Consider the following 25,100-nt stretch of genomic DNA (forward strand, 5'->3'; position numbering starts at 1 on the left):
ACCTGTATGTTCTTTGCCATCAAGTGACTTCTCGTGATTGATAACCCCTCTGTGTCCAGTGCTCCTCACCCCACCTCCCATGCTCAGGGATGTGGTCACTTGGCACAAAGTAACTGGTGGTAAGCATCTTAGCAACAAGACCACTCGTGCTGTCCGCGGCAGATGACAACAGAGCAGGATCTCAACCAGCGTCTGCCTTAAAGGAAATCTTTATTAATCATGTTTGGTTCACAAATGTTCTTTTAAAAAAACCCAACTTTCTAGAGAAGCACAATCCTCTTGAGTGGCTTCAGCTTTGCATCATGAGTCTTGTATTAAAAGGAAATCAAAGTGGTACAATTTGTTTACACGATGATACTTTCTAAATAAACTCTTTTTTTAAAAAAAAAGTCTGGTCTTTCCTTTGTTACAGCAAAACAGATATAAAATAGACAATAAATTATAGTTTATATTTACAAAAAAGCTGTAAGTGCAAACAGTTATAGATTATAAATGTATTATTTAATCAGTTTAGTATGAAATTGGTTTCCTAGTACATGATTGTGAAAAAGACATTTTAAAAATATTCTAAGATTTAATCTGAGTCTTACTTCTTACAAGAGAAAACTGTGGTTTCGGTTCAGAAACAGCATGCCCATCCAAACCCATTCCTAGAGGCTGGGCCCCTCCCTCAGTTTATTTCCCTTGTTGGGTCTCACCCCGAGACACAGGATGCTGGATGGGAAAAGGCAAAGAACCATTTTACTGAAATAGATGAGCTATTAGAGCCGATGTTCCTGAAGTTAATGTGCTTTTCAAAGAGCCATTCCAAACAAGAAGAGGTGCAGGATTGCTTTCACAGGTTACATGGTTAACATGATGGCTATTAAAAATGCTTCTCACCCCTTGCAGTGTCAGCTCAGATTATGATCGGTCTACTTTTGGTACTAGCAAAGAAAACAGCAAATGGGGGAGGATTGACATGTGGAAATGATATGGTTTGTTTTAACTGAAATAAGTATATTTTCACACCAACAAACTGCAGCACAAACACGTAACAGCATTGACCGAGACAAAAGGCACTTCCACATAGCCTGGTTACAGCCCGGGCTGTTGATCCTCTATGAAATTGACCTTCCTGGTAATGAAATCTATGAATAGAGGCATTTTCCCCCAATTTCTGTTTGTAAAATCTACCTTTGAGAAATACGACTGAACCGACTGGTATTTTACCAAGAAGACTTTTACTCCTTTAAGGTTATTTTCCCTATTGACTCACTAACACCACAAATAGCTTGATCTAAAGCTAAAACTAATTTTCGTGGGCTTTTTTGGGGAGGGAGAGGGGAACCCTTCAAAGTTGTTTCTGCAGGTATCAGACTTCATACTATAGACATTCAAACTCAGCTTCCTCCAGACCAACAACTACGTTATTTACCACGTGAGCAGATGATTCATCAGGTCCTTTAAATCTCCCTTGGGCAGCAAGGCACCAACCCGCGTGAGGGGGTTTCAGAGTCATCCTCCACTCTCACCGTGCTTCGGCATGTTTTAAGGCAGGTGTAGTCTAGAATCCAAGGTGATTTTTGCATCCCCAGCAACTAGAGTCGAGTTAGTGGCATCCACAAGCTCTTACAACCATGTTCCTGTATTTTTTCAAGATGACGTTGGAGTTGTCATCAAAGTAAAGAACCGAGATGGCGTTTAGTTTAGTTGGTGCACAGCATGGTTTGGGGACATACTCAGGATTCATAAGGTGAACCTGTTCCAAAACAGAAGGAGGGAAAGGCACCATTAGAAACGATACGTGGTCTTGGCTTCCTCCTACCCATACAGTCAAAGTGCCTCTGAGCTCACCAAGGTCTGTACGATGGCGTGGTTCGTAGCGTTCATGTGTGCGTTGAGTGGGAAGGAGCATTCTCCATCACAGTAATTGGCAGCATAGCCCTTGGGTGCAATGATCCAGTCCTTAATTTAAAGCAAAAGGAAGCAACAGAAAAAGAGATTAACATACACTCCTTATATTGCCTGTGCTCTCAGTAACCCTGTGAGAAGGTATTACTCACATTGGACAGTTAAGGAGACACATGATGTCAGGTTCACATTCAAGTGGCAAAGCTAGGGTGTGAACCTGGCTGGTCTGACTCTGGAGCCCTTGCTCCTTCCACAGGCCCACAAGGCCTTTCTTAAGCTGCTACCTGCCTGGTAGGCCTAGAAGCACACAGGTGGCTGGTTTTATGTACTTGGACCCAAAGGAGCCTCTCCAGGACCCCAGGGTACTCCCTTGTCATGTTAATGCCACCTGTGTATGGAAACTGTATCTTCTATCACTTTCCACTTATAATTTGCTTCGTTTCTTATAAACTAGTGGTGGCTCTCAGGTGTGGGGCACAACATTTGTGCTCTTCTCAATAGTCTGAGTGAGCGAATTTATAGCCATTACTTAACTATTGGAGAAGTTAACAATTATATCGGTTTTTTCCAACCCTTTCTCAGAACACAGTGAAAACTTGTTCAAACGCCCAAATAAATACGTCCTGTGGACTTTGAAAGAATGAAGGAAGAGTATTGGAAAACGTGGCTATTGATTTTTTCCCTATTTTTATTTGCCAGGAAGATTAGCCCCGAGCTAACATCTGTGCCCCTCTTCCTCTCTTTTGTATATGAGATGCCGCCACAGCATGGCTCGATGAGCAGTGCGTAGGTCTGCACCCAGGATCCGAACCTGCAAACCCTGGGCCGCTGAAGCAGAGTGCGCGAACTTAACCACTATGCCACTGGGCTGGCCCCGTGGCTATTGATTTTTAGGTACACAAAACTTGGGAATCTGGGGCTGCCTGGAGGATGCCAAGGGCATCTTGGTATACAAGTAGCCCGGGCCTTCCTTCACCTTACACCAGGAGCCTGGGCATTTGGAAGGGCCCCTAAAAATCTTCAGGGGAGGAACCATCTCAGTACTAAACCTCAAGGTCTTTGATGACGGCTGCTGCCATTAAGATGAGAAGAGATTGCTGAGAAATGACCTTTGTTCCCCTTGTTGTCCAGAGAACTCACCTGCCATCCCAGGTCTTGGAAGCTCACATAAAGCTCATGCTTCCTGCAGGCTGTTTTTAATTCACTGCTGTTGTAATCTGTTGGAGGAGATCAAAAGATGCACCCATTAACTCATCCATTCCTTCATTTAAAAACTTACATGGGCAGTTTGCCATGGGCCTGACACTGTACTAGGCTCAACATAGCAGTACACAAGGCCCCCTGCTAGACACAAATTTGGTCACCAAACAGCTCCATCAGGTTCCCGATTGCTCGGGTGTTGTTCACTCTGGGGTTAGTGCTGGGCACACTGGCAAACTGTACATAATTTTTGACTTGAATGGACTCCTTTAAGCAACAGATATTTGTTGTGAGTCCCTGTTGTATGCAAGGCCCATGGAAAGGGTGTGCCAAGATGCCCAAAACACCCCTGGGCTCCTGACTTGGAAGACATCATATTCACATTAAAGACGACTGCATCAAGCAGGATTCACTATATTTCAGACAGGAACAGTCTTGAAGCTGCACAGGGCCTGTGAAGATAGGTGCTGGGCCAGGAAAGCATCCTGAAGGAGGTGTAATAGAGTGGGGCCTGGCCAGGAGGCCCAGGGGTGGGCGAGAGAGAGAGACCTTGCAGCAGGGACCACTCTCCCCAGCATTGTTCTCCAGCCTCACTGCCAGGGTTGAGCCCTTTGACCCCCATTAAAGCAATGACTCCTAGGCCCGTAGTGCCCCGTGAGAATCTGCTGAAGTGTGTATACCTGCTCTGTGAGACTCGGGAGCCACTACCCTGGCTTAACCTCATCACTGGCAAGAGGAATGGAAGTGCCTTGATTCACTGAGGCCCACTGGAGCAGCTTTTGTGTGACATGCCCTCTGCCAGGCACCACAGGAAATAGGAAGATAAGTCAGACTTCCATCCATAAGTAAGGCTTCCATCCTCCAGGAACTTGGAGAATCAAAGGGGTGGTGTGAGACACGTACACCAATAACTCAAACGCAAAACAGAATATGAATGCTATGGGCAAGGGCCAAAGAAAAATCCCACTTGGAGTTCAGAGCAGGGACAGTTCAAGGAGGGAATGAGTGGAAGAGAGAGTAGATTTGGTGAAATGAATTTAAGGATGCGCAAAGAGGAGTCGGGCGAGACAAAGTTGGAGAAATGAATGGCCTAGAATGCCAACCAAAATGATTTGGACTTTCTACCAGAGGCATTAAGCAAGCCTACGAAGGTTCTTGAGCCAGGGACCCCTGTGACATATTGAGAGCTGTGATTCTACTGGATTGATCTGGTAGTAGTATTTGTGTCTGAGAGTTCTAGAGAGGGGAGAGAGATGAAAAGTAAGGAGAAGACTTTGGAGGAAGGTTCTTAATCTAAAATGGAATTTGATGGATATAAGAGTCTGATGCCATTTTCATACTACCTCTGCCCTTTTTAATCACATGAACCAATAAGTTACCTAACTGTTTAAAACCTGTTTGAGTTAGGTTTTCTGTTACTTACGCTCCTGGACCTCCTGGATCTGAAGCAGGAAAGAACACACAGATTTCACGATTTTGTAATGGAAAGACAGAGACAGTAGCAACTCAGCCCAGTGCCCTACCCCGGGAGGAGAGACAGGCTACCTTTCTGAGGTGATTTGCTAATTCTAAATTTATTCATTCTCCCTTCCTGCTTTCCTCACCTTGCGGAACCACCCTAGCTGTAACTTCAAGTACCCAGAAGAAGAAAATGCAAAACCACACTGGAGGGGAGTTTTCACAATGCAGGGCACTGAGGACTCTCTCAGTTAAAAAAAAAAAAAAAAAATCCTTCACCACAAAACAAGACAAAAACCTCCCACTGAAAATAATCCCTGAAAAAAAAAGAATCAATCACACAAAGAAATAAACTGTCCTGAGAGGAGAGTTGGAATGCAAGAGAGAGAAAATATAGGACCCCAGGGACCACAGGCAAGAGCAGTCTCTGCAATATTACAAAAACGAATATCTAAAATAATGGAAGAGACAAAATAAGGAAAGAAAGCCTAAAGCAAGAGCATTATGGAAAAAGAATATGAAAAAAGAACAGGTGGATTTGAAAAAGAATGAAATAAAACTTCATAAAAACCATAATCACTGAAAATAAAAATGAAATGCATCAGTTAAACATCAGATTAGACATAACTGAAGAGAGAATTAAAGAAAAGAACAATATATTTGAAGAAACTTCCCAAAATATAGGCCAGAGTCAAATGGCTAGAAAATATGACTCTCTCTCTGTAAGAGATATGGAAGATATAATGAAAAGTCCAATGTATTTCTAATACGAATTTCTGAAGAGTAAAGGGGGAGAAGTAGTATTTGAAGACAAATGTCGGGGGATTTTCTAGAACTGAAGAATGGCAAACATCTTTATGTTGAAAGGCACAACGAGTCCTAAGCAGAGTAAATAAATTCCTATCTGGTCACGTGGTAATATTGCAGTATATCAAACACAGAGAAAAATTCTTATAAGCAACCCAGAGAGAAAAAGAAAATTACCTACAAAGTAGATAGCAAACTTCTTAACAACAAAAGTACACAACATAAAAAATTGAATAATGTCATAAAAACAATGGCATCAACCTGGAGTTTCATACCCAGCTGAGGTGGACATTTATTGTTTTGGCTACCCAGCTTCCAGGAACACTTCTCATTTAAGGGAATTTCTAGATAGATGGGAATCAAGGCCTCATTTCCCATGACAGATAGTTGTCCTCTCCATCCCCCAGGAGCTAGAGTACAGGCCCATGACTTCATTAAAGCCAATCTGATGCCCCTGCCCTTGAGCGAGTGACTCAAAGGGGAAACTAGGAATGGGGAGTATGGCAGCAAGTATCGAGGATGATGGCATCTAAACCACATTCTCCCCGCAACCAAGTCTGAGCTGGGCCCTGACTCCCTGAGTTGGGTTCTCCAGTCTTCTTGTTGATTGAGTGAGTTCCCTGATACCCTTACATTATTTTTCATTTAAGTTAAGAGTCTGCTTCTATTCCATGTGATCAAGAGCCCTGACTAGCTAAATTATTATTCAATCGTTAGGGGACAGGGAGCAGAGAGTGGGAGTGGGGTCACTATCTTACACAGTGTTGGTGAGCCCACCTTTCTGTTAAGGTGTCTTCTAAGCAGAGACCTGAAGGTTCTTTCGGAGTGAGGCATGAGGTTATCTGGGGGAAGAATAATCCGTACAGTGGAAATGACAAATGTGAAGGCCCTGAGGCAGTAGCCTGCTTGGCATATTCCAGGAACAGTCTGGTAGAGGCTGCTATGTGTTTACTAAAAACCACATCCTCTATCTACCTCCTGGGCACACAGCTATTTGACATTTCCCACTGCGGTTAGGTCACGCCATGTGCCTGAGTTCTGCCCACAAATGTGAGGAGAAGGGAGGTATACTGCCTCCAGGCCTGGCCCTCCTAAACTCACCTGCAGCCCCCCACTCACTCACTTTCCTCTCCTGCCAGCTGCACACAAGGGTCAACCTTCTGAAGCCTCCAAGGCCCTGATCCCTTGCACTTCTTCAAAGTGGCTGTTCCTCACCTGCATCTGTTATAATAAAACTGTAATCATAAGTACTGTACAGCACTTTCCTGAGCTCTGTGAGTTGTTCTAGCGAATTATCAAACCTGAGGGGGGGGTCATAGGAACCCCTAAATTTGTAGCCAAGTCAGACAGAAGTACAGGTGGCCTGGGGACCCCACTTGGAGGTGGCATTTGAAATAAGGGCATTGTGTTGGGGACTGTGCCTTTGAACTTGTGGAGTCTGTGCTAACTCCAGGTGATTAGTGTCAGGACTGAATTGAATTGTAGGACACCGAGTGGGTGTTGGAACACAGACAGGGACAACCCCTGCATGTCTGGACTTCCAGTTTCTCCTTCTGTTGGATGGAACCAAGATGACGAAGAAGGACTTCACTTCTAATTTCACCAACAGTTCTAGTGTCTGTGAACCTCCTGTGAATTTGACTCTCCCCATGCTCAACCAAGAGAACATTCTCCATAAGAACAGCTATTTCTTTTAGAGCCAGACATTGGCATTTTTGTTAAGTAAAGATTGGGCCAGAGAGAGGAAAGAGAGGAATTCAATTCTCTTGTTTTCCTTCTTACAGACACCTTCAGATCACACTTGTTTCCTCATAACTTCATGTTAAGTGCTGGCAAAGAATGTATAAATATCTGTGAAGGTCAATGCTCCTCAAAATACTTGTGTCTGCTGCTCAGGGGTCAGTACCCTGGGTTCTGCAGTGGAATTACACTGCCACGCATTGTTTCGTTTTGTTTTGTCTTTTAGGGATTGACAGATTGCAAAAAAAAACATTCTCCCACCCCCACCCTTGATATTCATTGAGATGAGTGGTCTGGATAGGGCCGGTGCAAATGTGTGCAGTTAAAATTTGACACGAACACATCCACTTCAGTGGGATAAAGGAAGTCAACACAGCTTTGTCCAAATGGGTTCACCAGTCAAGGGCAGGGCAGAGAAAAGAAATCATAGAGCTGAAAAGAGGTAAAAAACAAAGAATGAAAAAACAAACCAGAGCAACAGACCCTGATGGGGTCTGATGAAATCATCCCCAAGGGTAGCAGTCCTTGGTCTGATTCATGGGCCACCTGTGCCCGAATCATGAGAATCATCAGGGAGTGTGAGCCCCATCCCAGACCCGTGAGTCAGAATCACTGGGAGTGGGTCCCCTGCTGCCCAGGTGAGTCTGTGGACACTAGAACTTGAGACACTGCCCTCTAGAGAAGAGGCTCAGCACAGGTGACAACATCACCCCATTCACACACAAAGTCTGTCGTCAGACACCAGACTCCCCAAGCATCCCTGGGACACAGCCATGGTAAAGACCCATCTTGGTTCCAAGAGAAATTTTCGTGGGATCTCATTTTTTCAAAGTTGAACACAGAAAATGAAATCTGGCTCTCCAACCATTTTGTGCGATTCTTTGCCTGAAGAGTGAAGGGCAGGGCAGTGTCCTGCAGCCCGTCTGGTATTCCAGCCCAGCCAGACCAGGCCCAAGGTGGTTGCCCAGAGTACCCAGGACAAGCAGGGCCCAGACATAGGTGGGTTTTGACAAAAAATAGTTAAGTGATCAGGTGACAGACTCTAACAATCTAATTTCTTCCATAACCAGAAGAAGGCAGCTCCCTAGTCTACTCCAACAGAGAGAAACAGTCCCCTCACCACAGAATTTCAAGCTTCACATTTATCAGAATAGTGGTTGCCTTTAGCAGCATTGCTTGCCATGCCCTACTTCATAAACTGCTTCAATAGAGAAACCTTCAGGTATGATGGGTTTTAAAAAATCCCAGTCCTTTCTCTCTTCTCCAAATGAGCATCACAAACATTTAAACATGGGTTTGAAGTGAGGACTTAAACTGATCTCATCTCACGGTGTGGGGCTGGAAGCTTCAGAGGCTTCCCCCTGGGGGGAGGGGAGAAACTTCAAAGATCCAAGACAGGCCTGCCTGTTTGCCCCTAAATGAAGACCCTTCAGGGAGAGCCTCCATGCCTGTCGTGGGAAAGATGCAGTGACTGTGGAGCAGAGACAGGCACAGTCCTTCCCAGAGAGAAGGGAGAGCAGAGCAGAGTTGGGGAGAGAGGGCCAGGCCGCACGGCCCAAAGGGTGTTCTTTATTGAGACTTTATTCTTCCAATACCTTGCTAAGGGAGGTTTGCATCTCATCCAGGCCTTCTGGATGATTAAGCCAGTGGTAGAGAAACACGCAGAAGGATCACACCCATGCCGAATGGTCCAACTGGTGACCAGTATCTCCCATTTTCCACCATCGCTGGTGACAAGAGGTCAGGGTGGTCCAATCAATCATTTATCATAAAATGAAGCATCAGCTCCATCAGTGGTGCTGGCATCACCCTCTCTCCAGCCTCAGGCATGTTATTTGTCGTTATTCTGGGTTCTCTAGGGGCCAGGTACACCTGGCGGGTGTTGGGAGGCCAACACAAAATGAGCCTATGGAGGTACATTTTCCTGGAGTCCAGCTGATGGGCAGGGGGTATGGTGATCAAGCATCTTGTCCTTGCACTTCAGACACAACCTAATTCCCACAGCTGAGAGTGCTGCTCGGAGGGTGGGGGTATCATTCACATCTGGGTGGGCCAACAGGGGCCAATGCTGCGGCTCCCTGCACACACAGGTCTTCACTGACCCCCTTCCTTCATCCTCATTTCCATCTTCCTGCCCCTCCCAGGTCCCGCCGACCCCCTCCAGGGCCTGTTTCACTTGTACGCTCCATTCAGGCTACAGCTGAATTCCTAGAGTCTTCTCGGTCCTGGCTGAGAAGTCTTTCTTCACTGTCGAGCCATGACCCCGACACTCAGTTTCATCGGTGACAGCTTCTACTCCTCAACTTTATGTGCCATTCTCCCTTCCGATGACCGAGGGGCATTCCATCTGTGGAAGAAAACTAATGGGGGGCCTGGCTGGGCCGCGTGACAGTGGGAGCTGCCCCATGAGTTCCACACGCCCAAAACAAGCAGGACACTGCAGAGGAGCATTGCTGTCACTCGGTGCGGGGAGGACAGGGTGCTCCCGACCCCATTGTGAGCAGCCAGCTGGCCCGGCACCTCCTCATGGCATCCTCATCCCCAGGCAGTGGCCATGTGCACTGCACATTTGCTCTGCCCCAAACTCGGAGGTCACATCCATAGCCCTAAGGAGGACATCTGGGTTAATTCCAGCCAGCATTCCTTGTATCTGGTCCTCCTGAAAAGCTGCATACAGAGGCAAAGGAGCCATCTGATAGGAGAGCTTGGGCCCCACTCTTGGTTTATTTCTGAAGCTGAATCACTACATGGAATGCAATGCAGGCTTCCCTTGCGCCAAAGGCCAGGCGAGCCTCAGGGGGATAAGCCCTGGATGAGAAGGGAAGGGCACAGCAATGATCCTGACCTTCAGGGCAGGCAACACCCAAGGAGGGTACACGGCTGGCTGGAGGGGCACCGTCACACCAGAGTCGCTGCCACACAGCCAGCCTGGGGGCCCCAGGGAGATGGCTGCACCTGAGTCACAGCAGCCCAAGCCCTGCCCAGGTCCCAGGGGTCCAGGCAGCCCACCCACTATCCTTTCCAACCCCAAATGGAGGAGGAGGAGGGAGAAATAAAGGGGAAGACATGGAGAGGGGAAAATGCAGAGAAGAGAGCAAGCCAGGGCCACCACAAAGCCCAGGGGAGAGAGAGGTCGGCAGGTGGCTGCCTCCCCGGCCAGGGCTCCTGCAGAGGGGCTACCTGGGCTGTGGTGGGCTCAGCAGGCCAGCAAAATGTCCGTGTGGCAGGAGCTGGGGACAGAGTGGCTCCACGCTGTATTGCCCAGCTTTTCTGAGCTCAGGCTACAGTCTTCCCAGAGGAAACTTGTTTTCTAAGGGAACAATTCGCTACTCTTATTTCCTTCTCTCCTAGAATGACGAGGGCGAGGACAAAGAGCAGCCGTTAAAATGGCACCTCTGTCTTCATTAGTCTGGCCGCTCTTTCCATATCTCCGGGCCTTCCTTATTGGTCTGTCTTATCCAAAACAAGTCTCTGGCTCCCACTTACCGGGCAGAATCAACACGGCCATTGAGAACACGCTGGAGGCAGCCCAGCTCCTTGTGCCACTGACACTATGGGACACAAGGGGACCACACCGGGATTGTGATTTCTGGTGTCAATAATCTCATAAAGTGCTAGGCAGGTAGAGGGGAGAAGCTTGATTTTCAGAGTCTAGATTTTGTTTACACCCTGGATGGTGAGCACGAGAGGCAACAGTGAAGTTCTATACTTTTGTCTCTCCAGGATTTCAAGATCTCAAGGCTCCATTTAGTCTGGGTGGGACTTTGGTCTCTTCTCAGCCTTTGTTTTTTTTTTTTTTTTCTTTTTTTTTTTTTTTTGTGAAGAAGATCAGCCCTGAGCTAACATCCATGCTAATCCTCCTCTTTTTGCTGAGGAAGACCGCCTCTGAGCTAACATCCATTGCCAATCCTCCTCCTTTTTTTTCCCCCCAAAGCCCCAGTAGATAGTTGTATGCCATAGTTGCACATCCTTCTAGTTGCTGTATGTGGGACGTGGCCTCAGCATGGCCGGAGAAGCAGTGCGGTGGTGCGCGCCAGCGATCCCAACCCGGGCCGCCAGTAGTGGAGACCGCGCACTTAACCGCTAAACCACGGGGCCGGCCCCTCAGCCTTTGTCTTAATCATAAAAGAATACAGAGCTAAGTATCTTGAAAATAGACAAAGGCTTCCCTCAAAGACTGAGCTCTAAGGTAAGACTGGCTGTGCTCCAAGCACCTCTGTTCCGTCACTCCCTAGGCTGAGCGGCCCAGCCCGGTTCCCTCTTGGGGGTGGGCAGTCATTGGTGAATTATTCAGGCTTCTTGCAATACGTGTTTACACCTCTTTGTTATCGCCTTTTAGCACTGCTGGCCGTTAGCACATTCACACGGGGTGAACCTAGGGATGGGAAAGAAGGTAACCTTCCAGTCTATTTCACTCCTTGATAACTTTTATCCTAATGGGGCTTAATGGCAAATGAGAGTCAAGTATCACAAATATGGAGTTTGCAACAATTCTAACTTTCGAATTGCTAATGCCATGCCTGTCCTCCACAGCTGTGGAGAATTAAGATTTGATTTCATTTAGAAAGTCCTGAACAAGTCTCTACTTCTTGACTGAGACATCTGGAAGCCAAGCTGCAGGCCCTAAAATTTTAATTTAAGATCAAAATGACAAATTAAAATTCCCAACTTCTTTGAAGAACTATAAACAGCTAAATCACAGCCCTGACCCAGGTCCATTCTTCCCAAGCTTTGACTCTCCATAGTAGGTCAGTCCACTCAGCTTGGCACACCAACCCATGGAAGCAAATGATGAACTACTGGGAACCCCTGCTAGGAACTAAAAGGCCAAATTAAAACTCATCTGTAAAAATGAGACCCCCTAATCTGTGGACTGAAGTTCCCTGAATCTATAGCAAAAGATTTCATAGTCATAATAAAGTACCCAAACCATTGTTTTGCAAGTGATGAATTCTGGTTACCTTTCTTACGCTGGAAGCATACTGAATGGTCCCAACTGGGAAGGGATAGAAGATACGAATTATCAGGAAGAAGGTCAATAGTGTATCTAAAGGCACCAGGGCCACATTTTTTCCCAGGATCCTTAAAGATACATGTTTGAGTAGGGTGTAAAGAGATGGAAGGAGAATTGAATCTAAGAAATGCTAACAGGTAGCATTTGAAGCAATGAAGGACTCACTCCACAGGACACACAGGGTCTTGAGAAGTTGCTGGGTCATAGACGGTTGGCAGAGCTGGGTGATGGCAACATAAACATCAAGGATGAAAGAGGCCTAAGGGCCACCTAATCCAATTTTATATGAATTCTTAAAAGTGGCAGGAAATGTTTCCAAACCATCATCTGCCAAAACAAAGAGCAATTCCAAGTCACAGTGTTGGCAGCCAGCTGGTTGATATTCCAGAAACCTCAGATTCATCAGCTGATTTGAAATTGCATTAACTACTCCCTCCCCAAAGATGTCTCGGAAAGATCCTGGAAAATTAGCTAGATCTGTATTTAGAATCACAACATGGAACCGTCCTCAAGGCCATTTGTTCACAGCCCTTGTAATGGATTGGCCAGGTGGTGTCACAGTCACCCAGAAGACAAAATACTGAACCCCAAGAAAAAGATACTATAAAAGAGAGTGAATGACAGCCAGTAGAAAGAGACTACCAAATGAGAGCTAAAGAACCCAAGGGTAGGCTGTCACAGAGCAGTAGGCTGATAGAAATGGAGGCTGAAAAAGAATTGCCAGATTCACTAGAATCCCCAGTGGGCTGCACAGCATGGCTTGGACCAGCACTAGTAAAACATGTGTAAAAACGATGAACGATACTGTCTAGATGATATCCAAGCCCACTGGAGAAGTGCAACACAGCCAAAATCCATCACTCATTTGGAGCAGACAGCTGCAGAGAAGCAAGGGCAAGTGAAAACTATCCAGGGAGACGTCGATCCAAACCCAACTGTTTGGTGCATGTGTTTGGAAAGTCCAGCTTGAAGGCCAAGTACAGATGTTAGAGCAAATTTTGGTGGGCGGTGGGGAGGAGGAGGAAGGGGCTCTCAGCCTTTTCCTTGTTGTGGACTGGTCCTGCCGTCTCAGGCATCTGCAGTTCAGTTCCAAAAATAGCCACATATTTCCCTGCCATCTTGCACCCTGATGACAGGCAGTTTGATGAATTATGTTAACTTCTTTATCCAGACGCAGGATGGTCTCTGGTGGACTTCTTCTGGTGGTGGTTGTTTCACTGGAGAAATATTAATTCCCTGGGAGCACACTGTGGAAGAAGGGGGGCAGCAGAGGCAAAGTAATCTCTTCCCTCAGACTTCCGAAAGATTTAGATGGGGAAAGTCCTGGCTGGAGTCACACCAGCGACCACAGCTTTTTGTCTCAGCAGCATCTACCTGGTTCATGAAGGCCCAGCAACATCTGGCCCCACAGTGGCCTGAAAAGAAAGCATGAACTGGACAGCCCATTTTTCTGGGTAGAAGGTCATCTTTCTGGAAATCTCTTCTCCAAGAGCAATCTCTCCTCTGAATAGCCACTCCCATTAATGGTAATGATAAATAAGGAAGAAAGAGCCAAGTACATAAAGTAGCACTTCATTGGGCCTAACATGAGCAATTTCTTGGATCAGCCTGAGAGGGTCTTTGAAGAGAGTGAGAGGGAAGGAGGACCCTTTGTAGTAATACTCTCTTGGGGGTCTGTGCCTTTCAGTAGGTGAGGCCAGAGGTATTTGCTATGAACTCTTTTGTCTTAGTACTGCTGGAAGAAGCAAAGCAAATTTGAAAGTACTGGGTTGGGAGGTGGGGGGTGGGAAGACCAAGAAAAAGTAGATATATTTGCATCTTATTACAAATTAGATCAACTTTAAAATTCATATTTAATTTAAACTCATCAAACTGAAAAAAAAAAAAGTTGAAAAAGACCTGGGAAGGAATAATTGGGTGACACTGCTAAAGCCAAAATCAAAGACAACATGTTTTCTCAATTTGAAAAAACTGGTGTGTGTTTTTGGGGGGGGAGGGGATGTTGAATAAATCAAGTGAAATTTTAATTTTAAAAAGCAATCAACATTTCAAGAGCTGCCTTCATGTCTGAGGTCCCAGTACCAAAGTGACCACAATTCATTAATGAATTGGAGCGCTCCATTGGCCGACTCCGTCACCATGCCCTGAAGGGAAACACTGAGATTATTAACTCTATTCAGCAGGCTTCCTCTGAAGCAAATGAAGGAAAGCAATCATTTCTTCTTCTTTTTTTTTTAAACCCCAACCCTGACTGTTCCTAGTGGTAAACACAGGAACACCCATGCTGTGCAATGCTTCCAAGAAACACCAGGATGACAAGAAGCAGAATGTCACATCACACTGGGTGGTGGATCCTCAAGTTCCACATCCAAGTGACGGGGAAAAGAAATGGCTTATTAAGTCAGAACCTAAAAAGAAGACATTTCTTCCCAAAGAAAAATTGGGTACTTTGGGGAGTTGCATCGACTCTTTTCAGCCACTGAAGATGACATTTTTAAACAGTCACCTCGCAGAATTAACGCGTCTTCCAGAAGTATTTTACATCCTTTCCAAGGATCCTAACATGCACCCTGAGAACCTACTTCCCATAATTGGATGTAACTAATCTTTGAGCGTTATTATGAGCCAGATCAAATGCTCCTCATTTAATCCCAGCAAATCTACCAAGTATTCATCATCCCCCCAGATGAGTAAACTGAAGCTGAAATGGATGAGGCTTGTCCAAAGTCACAGATTAGTAACAAGAGAAGCAAGATCTTTGACTCCAAATCCTACAGCAAATCTTCAGCTTCATGCTTGATTCCCAGGCTAAACAGCCAAAGGAAACCTAGAACTTTCAAGGACTGACTGTAGAGTAAGATGCATCTCGGTCTGAATTCAATTCTTACTAGCTGTGTGAGTGGGATATCAGGAGGGAACACCTGTTGCCCCCTCCTTCATGTTCTGATGAGTGGACTTCGACGCCACTTCCTGAAAAGGCACAGCATGGGAGGGAACATTTCTGAAGGACCACTGAATTGACACTCAAGCAGTGGGAGCTGTTTCCTCTCTCGTGCCCTTTGAACATGCCTGTTTAGGGCAAAATGAGGCTGACACCATTCCCTAGCTCCAGGGGTGAGCACATGGCCCCAGCCTGGCTTTCTACTGGAGCGACCATGAAAGAGATGCTCTCTTTCTGAAGTTGAGGTCACCAAGGGTGATAAAATCCTGTAACTATTGGTTGCCTTCCTTACTGCCATGTAGAGATAGTCTTTCTGAGAATGCCACCAACAAAGGAAAATAGAAAAAAAGAGAGAGATTTCTAATATCATCTGAGCCCATGGATCTAGCCATGCCGAAAGCTAGAACCCCTGAACTTTCAATGAACCAATGAAATCTGTCATAGAGGGTTGTCAGAGCTGGCTTTCCATCACTTCCAGCCAAGAACACCAACAAATACAAGTCCATCTTACACAAATGTACAAAGTTTATTTGTACATCAGAACCTCCCAGGTGTAATGCAACTAGAAGAAAATCTAGGTGCTCTCAGGATCTTCATGTGAAGGAAAAAAAGAGTTGGAAAAATCTTACCAAACAGAAGGATGCTTTCCTGGAAAAATAGACACCCAGGATGACTGCAGCCTGCAGACTCAATCTTTGGGTAACAAGCCTTCCCTACTGATCGCCCTAGGAACCCATCTAGATAATCAGTGATGGTGACAAGGCACCTGCAGGCTATTGTATTGGCTGTGCAGAAGCTGTGCAATGTTTGAAACCATCAGCACATCCTTTGTTCTCACTGAGGCCTGAGAACAAGCCTTCCTGGAAAAACAGGCTTCACCCAAACCTACCTGAAGCACTGGACACCCGCGACACGTCCTGGGACTGGGTAGAGCGATTGCGACTCTGCTGTCGGCGCCGACCGGTGGCTGACCTCGTGGTGCGCACGTGGACCTCGCTCACTTTGAAGAAGGCCACCATGAAGGGCTGCTTGTCGTAAGGGCCGTCTCTGCCCACCAGGCCTGCAGCTCGGGGGTTGATGCTGAGTCCTTGAATGCAAACCAAAGCACGTCTCTCTTTATTCCATGGAAACAGATTCCTGCGGCTACATCACTGAGCCCTCCTAGTCTCCCAGGGGTTGGTCATCGAGAATGAGCATGAGGAAAAAGCATCACGCACTCTCAGACCTCTGATGGCTCCCTTTGGATGGGCCAAATCAAAACACTCCATCCAACGTTCCGTGAATCAAAGCAAGGAGTGGTGTGAACTCCCAGGCTCTCCCATTTCTGCTAGTCTTTTTCCTTCATATTCATTCTTTCTTTCTGATCATATACCTCCCAATCAGTGAGGCGACTTCACAGGCAGAGTGTGATCAGTCTGAGGGCCCGTGACGGGACCTTGAACTGCTGAGCTTCAATGCTGCAGGAGGAGGGGGTGCTCGAAGGTTCCTTCGCAAACCTACTCAACAGAATTTAGACTCTGCTCCCATCTTTCTCTTTATCTCAACATCCTCTGCCTGCCTCTGCCTATGACAGCTGTCTTCCCATTGTTACTCTTGGAACCTTGACCATCTAACTTTCTCCAAGTCCTTTCTAGGAGACCTCAGGGAAAGTGTTTTGCTTTTCAATAGCAGTTATGAGGGAACAGTAAATGAAGTCATCCTGGAGCCAGGAACTCGACCGTAAGCTATGGTTCTACCACAACGGTTGTAAAGGAAGTAAATGAAAATGACTATTGGCCCAATTTTGGCAAACTTACCATCCCGAGTCACTACGCTTAGCTGAAGCCCCATGTTGTGCTGTGGTGTCACGACCCACAGATTGCTAGTGGCCGTGATGTCAAATTCCAGCCAGCCTTCTTCTGAGGCCCACACTACGCGGGTGTCCAACAAAAATAGGTCAGAATCTCTGAAAGAAAGGAAAGATGGCACGGTGAATAGCACACGGTCCCCCAGCTCCTTCTCCCTCTGTCCTGCCTTGGTGTTAGAATAAAAAATGCCAAAGGTGGATCAGATCCACCTGTGCAGTGCCGTGCACAGTGACCTGCCACAGCTCCAGCTGGCATGACATCACATAGGACATATGCATGACACAATCTAGAAAGAAATGAATACGTACTGGGGCACTTCACGGAAACCAGCTTTCTCCCGAACACAGGAGAATCCCTCAACGTCCCCCAAAACTTGCTATGGATACTCATGCCAAATCTTTTTTGGAAGTAGGGTAAATTAGAAATTAATTAAGTCATATTGTTGTTTACTTTACGGCTAATGAACTCTAAAAAGAGAGAAAGTGGGGGGGGGCAATGAGGAAAAGAATTAAGACAATATTAAAATCAGGATCAATATGAGCATCTACAAAGTTGTGCTCCGTTCATTTTTTTTAAATTAGGACCTGACAATCTTCACACATTAGTTCCTGTGAAATAAGGAGAAACAAGAAGCTACATCATATTCCCGCATAATCATCAGTTCTTTTCTTTTAATTAAGGCTTTGAACAGTCTATGGTGAGTGTGGAGTCCTTTCTCACGTGGCCCGTGTAACTGTGGGTGTATGCTGAGTGATTTTACAGTTGATCCCAGCACAGCTGTGAGCCATGGCTGGGGTTCTCTGAGGCAAACTCGTAGAGTCCAATCCTTCCATTGGGCTCCACAGGGAATATTTTTATATTTTTTACAGTTTTCAGCTAACATAACCCTAGGGGTTGTGGGAAGATGGAGTGAGGGTTTCTTCCTGCTCACCCACATGTCATGACAGAGCAGTGTTAGGGACAGTCATGTCCCTTCATGTGTTGCAAGGACACTGAATCTGAGTCAACGTCCCAGGGTCACTGGCATGAAATGGCCTGGAATTCCCATGATAGGAAGGGGGTTATTTTGGCCATGGAAAGATTCAACCCTCCTGGTGCTGGAAGTATTTTGCTGCAATATCTTACAGGATAGAAAAATGACTAGAATTAAATACTAAATTTGAGATGAGCATCGCATTACTAATACTGTGCATTTAAATTGGTTATAAAGCACCTTCACATGCTTTGCTTTACTCGGTCCTTACATCATTCCCGAAAGTGCAGTAGAATATCACTATCCCCATTTTACAGCTGGGGAAACTGAGACTCAGACACGAGGTTACAGACACGTGGCCAAGATCAAAAGCTAGTAAGTGAAAGAACTAGCTAGTGAAAAGAAAGTAAGTGGACTCAGGGTTTTCCATAACCACAAACTGCCTTTGAGATTATTACGAAAGACAACCTGTGACAAAGGAACAAAATTTATCTCATTTGTGAGGCCAGTGAAACAGCTGAGTTAAAAATTTTAGATTTCTCAGAGGAGAACTAATTTTTCCTGTTTACATGGCTTCAAGTTAGAAGGAAACTCTATTGTCATCTTTTCCAAGCTTAAAACAGTAGGTGCAGCTCAAAGCAGTTTACTCAGCTGCTGAACAGAGTCTGCGGGGCCGCATCCAGGCCTGCCATCTTTAACACGCTCTCCGACATGCATGTGTCACACCCCCTGTTGAGAAATCACCCCCCCATTCCTGAGGTAACTGTGAGCGGGGAGATAGGAGGTGTTCATGGAAAACAGCAAGAGGGGATGGCAAGTCCAAAGCTTTGAAGTTCAGATGTGAAAAGACATAAATTCTGTCCTGGAAGGTCGGAAAAGACCCTTATCCAGAAATAACACAGACACTATGAACAGCACTGTGGGAAAAGTAGCACTGGTCCCAAAGGAAGCACAAGACAGTCCCGTTAGAACGGCACCTGCTAGAAGGAAGACACGGTGAGAACTTCAGGGCGCAAGGCTGCCCTCAAGGCAAAGGGGATCAGTGTATGGAGCTATTGCCGAGGGTCACCTGTCGCTATTTACAGAGCTTCCGTGATGCTACCAGCACACAAGTTTTAAGGACTTGTAATAAAGATGCATGAAAACACAGTCCAAAATATGAGTGCAGCATAGCTGGTAGAAAGAACTAGAATGAGCTTTTATTTTTAAAAAGTAGGGATTATGATAAAGGAAATGGCAGTCTATCACGAGAGAGTGGGAGATGCAACAGAAGGCCATCATCCAAAAATAGGAGAAAGAAAGCAGAGAAAAGGAGAGAAGAGGGGAAGGAGCTGAATTAAAGAGGGGGCACATGAATCAAAAGCTGAACATGGGGCTCAGGAGAAGAGCGTTGATAAGAAGGATTAACAACCACAATGTGGAAGAAATGAATTCTACAGGGTGAGTGGGGATTAGTGGACACGGGGAGCCAACTTTCTATCCTGGTTCTGCTCCTAAGTCCCGCTGGGGCCCCTGGGAATTCATGGTGTTTGTCGGCCACACTTGTCTGACTTCACAGTGAGGATGACACTGGTCCTTGCTGCCTAGAGACCTGGGATCTAACAGCTGAGCCAGGAAAGACGGAAATTCTGTGGCTCACTGGCAGTGAGGCAGTCTTAAATTCAGATGCTTAGATCTAGGATGCTCAGGTGCCTTGGAAGGGAGAGGAGGTAGAGCACGGACTTAAAATACCTGGACTAAATGGACAAAGGAACACAGATTTACTGCGTGCTCTCAATATGCAGGCATGCGCCAAGAGCCTCTCCTCGATTCCCCAGGAAGCCCCGGAAGCAGGTCCTGTCATTGTGCCTCTTCTAGAGCTGAGGGCATGGAGCCGAGAGGGGGTAAGGTATTAAGTGGGGTGACCAGAACTTAAAACCAGAGCCCAGGCTCTGAGCCACCACATATCTAGGGCCCAGGTTGAAAATACTGAGCAAGGGATAAGGGAAGAATAAGGGAAGAGATCAAAATCTACTGCACATAAATGGCAGCATTGGCTGGATACAGACAACTTGTTGAGATCCTCAGGGCTGGCACAGGAGCAGAAGCCATGAGCCATTCTCGCATCAGGGTCAGGGTGGGAAGCAGTGAGAGGTGTGTGCAGGAAGGGATCCGGGATGCCTGAGGCCTGCTGGTGGCACTCCAGTGACCTTCCCAGTCTCGCCCTACTTCCCCTCCTAAGCAGAACGCTCTCTGTCTACACTGAGAACACACTGACACACGGTCACACAGCCAGGGTGAGGAACCTGAAAAAAAAGAAAACTTTGCTGGCTCACCCTCGACACTTCCAATAACAGGTATTTGAGAGACACTCTTTATGGCAAGTCATTAAGGCGCTTCTGGTCTGACCCGCATCTATTTATCTTTCTTCAGTGACATATGGCCTTCTTAGTCTACTGACTGTAAAAGTGCAGCCTCAAATGAGATGCACCTGATTTTGCTCTGTAAACAACGGGTTCCCTTCTAAACCTCACTTCAGTAGGGTCGAGGTCTGTTGTTCCCAGCTAAAGTGTGTGTCACCTCCAGGTAAAGAATCCTAGGGTCTAGCCAAAACGACCACCACGACTGGATTATTTGGACCTTCCTCCTGAGATGACTGACACACTCAGGTGAATATACCATGAAAGAAAATCCTGAAACAAGAGAGAGAGACAATTTTGAATGAATTTATTGCCTATTTTGTTCTCAACCAACTCACAGACCCCATGTTTCATGATGAATATGCATTCCATCTTCAAGGATACAATAATGTTATCCCACCCCAGGGCATGAGTTTCCTCGTATTGTGATTATCTGGGCAAATGAAGTTCTTAACAATTAATAAGCCTAACAAGACATTTCTAGAAATTTTCACAAATTCACCCTGGGGATAGAATTGATTGAACAGCAAGCCATTCACAAGACTGGTAGAACTGGTGCTTGTGGGAGAGGTCACCCCTGTGTGGTCCCTCCCATCACACAGCCTCCAGGGCACCTGCCCATGTTGACGATACTCCATCAGGCCGAGAGGCAGAATGCACCAAGGGTAAACACAGTGGATCTTTGTGTTCTTCGCCTTGGAGAAGGGCAGGAGGCATCTGAGCTCCTGGTGGCCTGGCTTTGACCTTTCCTGACAAATGGTACCCATTAAGGTCATACTGCCCTGGACAAAGTACAACTGTGCTTACTACTAATCACTTAGTCGAAAAATGTTCCTGATAAAGCAGAATTTCTAAGTCTGAAGGAAGCAGATTTATGAAATATTTGATAAGGTGAGTCTGTGGTCTTGTTTCTTTATTTCTTCACAACATATTCCTTTACCATTTATGTGTTTTGACTAAATGGTAAACTAAGATACAAAACAGCATTCATACACCGATGGACCAACTTTACAGAATAGGGAAAATTCAATTTTCAAATAGAATGAAAGTCAAAACCCAATCATTTTAGAAAATTAGTAAAGCAAGGATTTTTACTTTTTTATTATGTAATATATCATATATAGAGGATTATGTCCAAACTTTTACCACTAAAAAGACAGAAAAGGAACAGGATACTTGGAAATAGAGCTCTGCAAATCAAGGTAAACTGCTACACACACACAGATTTGAGTAAGAAGAGTGAATGAACATCACTATTATATAATTGGCTAAGCTCTTATTGATTTTATGCCACTTGGTATTACCCAATTTTCACCTCAAGAGCTAGCATGGTATATAGAGAGGGATCAAATATCCAAGGCACCTTAACTCTGTCAGGGCTACTTCACCTTCAACAAACCAGTACAAATCACTTTGCTGTCAGAAAATTAACATAGCGAGCCCTTACCTGGTGTTTACCGCATAATTGCTTTTACATATGTAAACTCCTCACAACCACCATAAGAGTAAATACTAAGAACACCATCACAGGTTTACAGATAAGGAAACCAAGGCACAAAGAGGCTTTGGAGCTTGTTCACAGTCATACAGCCAGTAAGTGCAGAGCTGGGATTTGAACCCGGGCAACTTGGATCAAGCGTTGCACACGCTGTTAACCAGTATAGTGGTGGTTCTCAAGTTCAGCCTGCAATGGAATCCCCTGGAGGGCTTGTTAACACACAGACTGCTGGGCCTACTCCCAGAGTTCCTGGGGTGGGGCCTGATAATTTGCATTTCTAACAGGTTCCTGGGGGATACTGATGCTGCTGGTCTGGGGACCACAGTTTGAGAGCCATTGACCTACAGCATACTCCTTCTCTCTTAAATATGAGTAGTAGTCTCTTCACCTGCTTTTCAGACTTAAGGTTCAAAGCTACCTGCTATAAAGATTTCTTGCTCCTCTACCTAAAAGAGTACAAAGCAAATGTAGGCTGCTCCACAAGGAAATGTTTGATTGTCTTATGGATTGGCCTTACCCCCAGGGAGGTATCAAGTTAAACTAATACTCAGAATCACAGACAAGATCAAGTCCAAAGTCATAGTCTCAGTAGAAGGCTTGCTTCTACGTGTCCAATACAGGGAAAGAGGGGGAAGGTGGAAGATGACTTTACACAAATCCATGGCTACCGAACCCGTCCTCTTTGCCCACATAAACAAAATAATGTTCCCATCCCCTGGGGTATACTCCAACGTTGCTAGTGATCAAGCACTGGTTGAGTGAGGAGTTCTGCCACCTTTCAAACATGTTATGTGCAAATCTTATATGTTTTAGTTCTCATCACCAATTCGACATTTTCATATCCTTGTCCCATAGGAGGAAATAAAACAAGAAAAATACCGTTAACTTGTGATTTTAAAAAAAAAGATGTTTCACAAAATAATCTTAACCACTACCAGGGCCCACCTCCCACCAAGCTGGACATCCTGGTAGGGAGATGTATGCAACCAAAGCAATCTGTTTCTGGAAATGAATAATACAGAAGGAATAGTTTCTGGAAATAAAACCTATTTGCTTTCCTCTTCCATGTTTACCAAGTGGATAAAGAGCTCCCAAACAAGAATTTCTCCTGCCCACCCCACCCTGACTTCCCCTATCCTCCCAATTTAGCGTTCTTTTCAGCATATACAATTCTTTATGATAACTTTTAATTCCTTTCTGTAACATTCTCTTCTACACTGTGCCTTTGCAAAGAACAGAAAATAGACAGGCTGAGGAATAAGGATTGGTAGCTTCTTCAATGTTTTTTTTTTTAATTTCAGGTAGATCATTCTAGGTATAAGGAGTATGCATTTGACTAAGAAGATGAAACTAACTAGTTACATAACCTGAGCTGTGGGTCAGTTGTATTATCCCTTAGTCAGGGGCAAAGGAACAAATACTGAAAAGGTCAATGCTTGCCTGAGGCCTACACTGAGTGCGCCAGAGATTATCAAGCCAGCAGTAAGATTTCAGGAGTCCCTGAGGATCATACCTGTGAAAGCCAGATACAGAAAGAGAAACAGGTGTGGCTGGGCACAGCGATAAAAGGCTTTGATTCTCCTCTGCCCAGACTACAATAGGGTTCTCCCATACTGGCTTTCTCAAATTTGCCCTTCTCTTCAAAAAAGAAAACAGTCTCAGGTATCTCACATTTATCTCAGTGAAGATAAAGGTTCACGCCACTTCACTTCAGCAGGCAGCACTGAAAATCCAACAGAATTCATAGAGCAATCAGTTTATAAGAAATGCTTTTCTAAGAAACTACTCTCCTAGATCCTGAAACTGGATCAACTACTGCATTCAGGTGATGTTTCTGAATGCAGTTTCATTTGGTTAATGAATCAAACATCAACATTTGTGGGGATTTGTTACAAAGATTTCCAAATAAAAATACTATCCTTCAGAGATGTATGCTTCTGGCTACGATGTATCAAGCTAACACTTCCATTAAGAACAAGTTAAAAAACAAAACTATTTGAAGTCATCTTAGAGCAACCACCCCAGACAAACCTTGATGAGTCAAGATCTCAGACAGAAGGAAAAGGCATTGAGGTGAGCCCTGTATTTGCTGTTGCCTTTTCATCTCAGGGCATTTGTCAATTCCTAGCATGAGGCATAGATGCCAAACAGAAAGGAGCAGCAGCCTAGAGCCTGGAGCAATATCACTGGCTGGGGATGACCAGAGTTTAGGGCAGCTAGGACTTGAACGGCTAAGGTCCCAGAGGAAAGGGGCTGCATAGAAGTGAGCCCACCAGAGAAGACAGGCTCCGGTAAACATCATAGACCTCAGCTGAGACCCCTAAAGGGCTAAAACCTAGGAGAAAGGGAAAACCAGAAACAGATGAGCCTTAACTCATCCTGAAACCCAGCCTCAATTGGAACAAAAAGAACAAGGTGATCTGCCCGCATTTCATCTGCAAAGAAAATAAAATCCAGTCTGGAAGGAGATAACAGTATCTAAAACTGTTTTTCATAAATAATGTCCAGAATTTAATTTAAAAAATAATTAGCAGGCATGCCAGGAAATAAAACCAAATGAGGGAAAATCAAGAGAACAAATAGATAATGGAAATAGACCCATAGGTGATCCAGATAATAAAGTTATCAGACATGATCTTTGAATCTAGCCTCATATAAAAAGGATAATAAATCACAAGTTGTGCTTTTTCCAGGGATGTGAGGTTGGTTTAACATTTGAAAATCATTTAATGTAGTATATTGCATTAATAACACTATAAAGGAGAAAAATCATAGAATCATCCCCAAAAATTTTGATAAAATTCCATGCCAATTTTTAATTTTAAAAACTCTTAGCAAATTAGGAATAGAAGAGAATTTCCTTAATCTAATAAAGAGTATCTATAAAAAAATTTATAGCAAACATCATCCTTAATGGTGAAATACTAAATCTTTCCCTCCTTTGATTAGTAATCTATCAGGGATTTATAATTTGAGATTAGAAATCTGAATGGAATTCAACATTGTACTGGATGTCCACCCAGCACAAGAAAACAAGAAACGAAAAAATATAAGAATTACAAAGGAAGAAATAAGCCTGATATTTATAGATGACATGATTATATTTATAGAAATTCCAAAATACTGCACAATTAGAATTTGTGAATTTGCAAGGTTGCTGGATAAAAGATCAATATACAAAAATCAACTGTATATATGTGAGCGAAAAACAATTAGACACTGAGATTTTATTAAAGCTAATAATACCATTTACAACAGCATCAAAAAATTCAATGCCTGGAATAATTCTAATAAAAATATTCAAGACAAAAAAAACTACAAAATAATATT

The 25,100-nt window shown here is 44.8% G+C and overlaps 1 protein-coding gene across 1 annotated transcript in view; it reads right to left on the minus strand.

Moving 5' to 3' along the window:
* Nucleotides 1–471: 471 nt before the first annotated feature.
* Nucleotides 472–25,100, minus strand: part of BMP6 (bone morphogenetic protein 6) — a 148,807-nt gene continuing 124,178 nt past the window's right edge. Inside the window, exons 3-7 of the mRNA XM_058555304.1 lie at nucleotides 16,850–16,998; nucleotides 15,943–16,140; nucleotides 3,034–3,110; nucleotides 1,837–1,947; nucleotides 472–1,741 (exon numbers count right to left, since the gene is read on the minus strand). Coding sequence (XP_058411287.1) covers nucleotides 1,592–1,741; nucleotides 1,837–1,947; nucleotides 3,034–3,110; nucleotides 15,943–16,140; nucleotides 16,850–16,998 — 685 coding nt within the window. The 3' untranslated portion in view covers nucleotides 472–1,591. The remainder of the gene's footprint in view (nucleotides 1,742–1,836; nucleotides 1,948–3,033; nucleotides 3,111–15,942; nucleotides 16,141–16,849; nucleotides 16,999–25,100) is intronic.

The sequence above is a fragment of the Diceros bicornis genome, chromosome 14 (assembly GCF_020826845.1).
Source record: "Diceros bicornis minor isolate mBicDic1 chromosome 14, mDicBic1.mat.cur, whole genome shotgun sequence".
Taxonomy (NCBI): domain Eukaryota; kingdom Metazoa; phylum Chordata; class Mammalia; order Perissodactyla; family Rhinocerotidae; genus Diceros; species Diceros bicornis.